The sequence below is a fragment of the Psammomys obesus genome, unplaced genomic scaffold (genome assembly GCF_907164565.1).
Source record: "Psammomys obesus unplaced genomic scaffold, mPsaObe1.curated_primary_1811, whole genome shotgun sequence".
Taxonomy (NCBI): Eukaryota; Metazoa; Chordata; class Mammalia; order Rodentia; family Muridae; genus Psammomys; species Psammomys obesus.
Window position 1 is genome coordinate 1 of NW_026596045.1, and position 4,578 is coordinate 4,578.

Sequence of the window (4,578 nt, forward strand, 5' to 3'; positions counted from 1 at the left end):
GGAACAGAAAGAGGAAACGAACACATTTCTCAAAGAAATAGCCACCTAAATGGAGGCTAATGAAGAGGAAACAAAGTTCTCAATGAAACAGCCGAACAAATGAAGGTAAATGAAGAGGAAATGAATGAAGCTCTTAAGGAAATACAGGCAAATATGGCCAAACAAATAGAGGCTCAAATAGATGCACAGTTAGTGACATACAGACCAGAAATGAACAAAAAATAGACACCGTCCCAGAAAGACAGGAATCCACATTCAAACCGATGAAGGAAATGGTGCAAGGCATGAAAACAGAATTAGAATCAACAGAGAAAACACAAACAGAGAAAACCCTGGAGATGGAGGACTTGGAGAAAAGATCGGAAACCACAGAGCTAAGCATCAGCAATTGAATACAAGAGATGAAAGAGAGAATCCAAGGTCCTGAAGATCCACTTGCAGAAAATGATACTTCTCTCAATGAGAATGGAGAATCGGGAAGGTTCCAAACAGAAAAATCCACGAAATCAAGGATGCCACGTAAAGACAAAAATCTAAGAATAACAGGGATGGATGAAAAAGAAGATTCCAGGCTCCAAGGTCCGGAACGTATTTTCAAGAAACTCAGAAGGAATTTCCCACAACTTAAAGAGAGAGATGTCCATAAACAAACAGAACACCAAACAGACTAGACCAAAAAAGAAACTCCTCAGGTCACATCGTAGTCAAAGCACCAAATCTACAGAACAAAGAAAAGATATTAAAAGCAGCAAGGGAACAGGGCCCAGTAACAGATGAAGGTAGAGCAATCAGAATCACGCCAGAAGCCTCCACAGAAACCATGAAAGCCTGAGGGCCTGGGCAGAGGTCGTGCAGACTTTACCAGACTACGGATGCCGACCCAGACCACTCTACTCAGCCAAGCTTTCACTCCACATAGGTGAAAACAAAATATTCCATGACAAAACTAAATTTAAACCATCTCCACACAGAACCCGAGACACACAGAAGATCCTGGAAGAGAAACTCTATTCCAATGGAGACAACTACAGCCGGGGAAAAACGGGACACAGATCACTTCGCAGCGAAAATGAAAAGAGAACAAGCAATGGGTCATATTAACAGCACCAACTCTACAGGAAAAGGGACTCACATTCATTGGTCGGTACCGTCTATCAACATCAAGGGACTCAGCTCTCCAATGAAAACCCACAGACCAACAGAATGGTTCCAGGACGCGACACTCTGCTGCATCCGAGAAATGCACCTCTGCAACCAAGACAAACACGGCCTCGGGGTAAAGGGCTGGAAATCCAAGCTGGGTTTCAAGCTTGGATTCAGGCGTGGTGGTATATGCTTTCAATCCCAGACGATGGGTGGAAAAACAGCAGGTAGAAGGGGGCAGCCATATTGGAAAGTGCTAATTCAGTAGCAGCAAAGGTGACAAACTCAGAAAAATATTGGACAGCATAGGATGTGTGAATCTCTCACGAGAAGAGAGAGGAAACGAAGCTCCCAAAAGGGGCGCTACCTGGAGGGAGGAGGGAGTTTTACGGGAACAGTAATAGACAGACAGATTGGAGGGAGAGAGAGAACCAAGGTCAAGATCAAATGAGCCGGAGAATAAAAAAGAGCCTGAAGGTTAGAAGAGACGGAGTTAGTCTGAGACTAAAGAAAGCAATTTAGAGGACAGCAGAAGAGACAGAGGTAATAAGTGAAGTAGGAGAGGAGTTTGAGCCAGAATCAGCCGTCCATGAGCTCAGAAAGAACAGGATAGGGCGGGCACATCAAGCAGTCGTTCTCGGAGGCTGAGCATTTTCTAGGCCTGAGGTAGACTGGGTGGAACCTAGAAGCTGCCCTGCCCAGGCCGAGGGGTGCAGACAGAGGGGCAGTGATCTCCAGACTCTAATTTCTAGATGGAAGGAAAGTCCTCTTTACAGTAACATCTGTTCAGCAAGGGTCTCACTGTCTTCTTCCACGTGGACATGCCTTGCAAACATAAACAGGAGAGCTGACATCGAGGAGCGTGGGTCTGCGAGAATTTAATATGCCTTAATACTCTTCAAGTGCTGGGTTTGCTACCCCATTGCTTTTCTTTAAGACTCCTGGGACACATGGAAAGTTTTTCAATATTTATATCAGCTTCCATGAGATCATTACCTTCCGTATCTTCTAGAATGTTGGCAGGGTTCTTCGATATTACGGTCTTCCCATCTGTAGCCTGAAATAGGTACCAGAAAGGGCATGATTTGTTACTGAAAATTAGGCAAAATTTAAGTTACTCTCTTCAGTGAACCTTAGAAACTTGCCTGATTCCTTCTCCCTCATTCCAATTGAAATTATCTAAGAGCTTCAATGAGAAAAATCAACAACAACAGACGTCCCCTTTACCTTAATAGTGAAGGAAAATCCACTGTCCTACCTATGGCTGTGAGGTGCTGGTAGGTGTCCAGCATCACGTCTTGGTAGAGACTCCTCTGGGAAGGATCCAGCAGAGCCCACTCTTCCCGGGTGAAGGTCACATCCACATCGTCGTAGGTCACCGAACTCTAAAAGATCCCGACATGGGTATGAGAGAAGGCACGATGGTGGCAACAGCGTCAAAGCCTACTTCATGGACAACACATTCACATGATTCCGGTTCTTCCCTGACTTATCCCCTGACGGAAACGTTCTGACGAGTTCACCTGGTCTTTTTGGAAGGGAACTCCGTGAGGAGGTTCACCTCATTTCCGCACCCTTTGAACCCCACAGAGCCTCACGAGAGGAACGCCAGTTAACAGACATGAAGGAAGAAAGACAAGGAGGCCGACGACCAGCACAGAGGCAGATCACAGAAACGGCCTGCACAGTTAGTGACTATAATAATGATGGGCGAGCAGGACGAATCAGCTCATGACTTCAGTGCCAGCAGTCAGGAGGCAGAGGTATGTGTATCTCAAACTGGAAGCCTGTATGGCCTCCAGAACAAGTTTCATGACATCCAGAGGAGGTCGAGTTAGGGCCTGTATCTGCTGCAAAAGTCATTCAGCTAAGGAAGACCCGAGAACGCCATGCACTTCTGAAGTTCCCACAAGGAATGACACACTCAATGCCGTCCTGTATCTGTCTTCCAGGAACCTCAAATCCCAGCTTAAGCTCTTCCAGGAAGGGGAACTCACTGAAAGGCACAAGCGGGCAGATGGAGACATTAATCCGGGAATAGTTGGTCGTAGGGGAGCAACCTGAGGCCGCTGAGGGAGCTCGGCCATGGAAACTAACTGGGCTCCATGGCCAGCGCCCACACAGAGGCTCACGGTCACCCGTTCCTCCAGACCCTGCAGCTCCGAGGCCAGCGGCTGGGTCTCGTGAGGACCACGAGAGGCACACAAGAGGGGCCCAGTCACACATGGGAGCACAATACACTCCTAGTCACTCCGTTAAAACCAAACAGACACGAGGAGGGAAGAAGGAGACACGCCTGCAATCCAATGACTCAGAAGACTCAGTATCAGTGTCACGAATAAAGACACCCTGAGAAACGGAATCCACTCCCGGCCAAACGTCAGAGCTCAGGAGTGGATGTGGGTGAAGATCAGGACGGGAGCACGTGCTTGACGTGCCCAGAAATCTGCACACCCCATCAGCCAGCAAATCCAAACAAAAACTGCCAGGTGTACTGGGCCCCACTGAGTCCCAGCCCTCTGGAGCCAGGGCAAGGTGGACCTCCAGGTTTGCAGCAGGGCGGATTGCGTCCCTGCATCCAGGGCAGCCGAAGCTACACAAAGCCTTGGTCTTCAAAACAACAAAATTAGAAACGTAAACACCTCAGGGTACCGAAACGGCTTAGCCACGAAAAGCAATTTCTCTGAGTGATTTAGAGATGGACAGAAGGAAACAGAGTGATCCGTTTCCATCACGACACAGCAGACGGGAACAAAAGGAAATGGTTTGCGGTCACAGACACTCAGATCCAGTCCCCAGTGAGGAATCTGGACAGGTCCCTCCTACAAAACCTTCCATGACGTCCTCCAAAGACACACCCGAAGAAGAAGGAAACGCTCGGTGACATTCTCTGACTTCTGCGGCCCTTCCCCACCCTCTGGTGCTGAAGACCCAGGTCCCAGGCTGTCCCAGCACTCTGCAGGGACAGCAGAGGCCGCTCCCTCTCCTGGGCCCACGTCTCCCGTGGATTACACACTCCCACTTTCTGTTCTGTTCAAGCCCTCAAGGCACCAACAGACCCGCGAGAACAGAACTCCCACGACAAAAGAGCCCTGAGGCCCACGACAAAAAAACAGAGAGAGAAGATGGGGAAACAACGAGGCAGAGGGTTGGTTCTTTGTGGGAAACGAACAAGATAGACGAACCCTCACCTAAAGCAAATGAAAGACAGAGCGGAAACACCTAAAATAATAGCCTCAGAAATTGTATTAAGAGTTTCTGTTTCTTTGAAATCCTGCTTGTGTCATGTGAGGGTTTTTCTTTTAACCCCAGGTGTGGGGTCCTTGAAGAAGGGAGAAGCTGCTGCTCGTCCTGACACCGTTCACCCACTCTGCTGCTCTGTTTGTCACTGCTGGACTGCTGGGCGCCCTGGTGATGCTCTGTTTGTCGCTGCTG

At 48.5% G+C, this 4,578-nt stretch overlaps 1 protein-coding gene across 1 annotated transcript; it reads right to left on the reverse strand.

Moving 5' to 3' along the window:
* Positions 1 to 131: 131 nt before the first annotated feature.
* On the reverse strand, positions 132 to 3,281 carry LOC129688260 (zinc finger protein 431-like). Its single transcript, XM_055623002.1, has 4 exons — positions 3,141 to 3,281; positions 2,402 to 2,528; positions 2,140 to 2,200; positions 132 to 1,248 (listed from the first exon to the last, which is right to left on the reverse strand). Exons 1-4 carry the CDS (start codon positions 3,228 to 3,230, stop codon positions 1,170 to 1,172), a joined length of 357 nt encoding a protein of 118 aa, XP_055478977.1. The 5' UTR covers positions 3,231 to 3,281; the 3' UTR covers positions 132 to 1,169.
* Between the last annotated feature and the right edge of the window lie 1,297 nt (positions 3,282 to 4,578).

Excerpts from the sequence above, each read along its gene's own strand:
- LOC129688260 (XM_055623002.1), bottom strand. The coding sequence starts at position 3,230 with ATGGCCGAGCTCCCTCAGCGGCCTCAGGTTGCTCCCCTACGACCAACT. Across the intron at positions 2,529-3,140 it reads CTGCCCGCTTGTGCCTTTCA|AGTTCGGTGACCTACGACGA; the intron begins GTGAGTTCCCCT and ends GGGATCTTTTAG. Across the intron at positions 2,201-2,401 it reads CCAGCACCTCACAGCCATAG|GCTACAGATGGGAAGACCGT; the intron begins GTAGGACAGTGG and ends TACCTATTTCAG.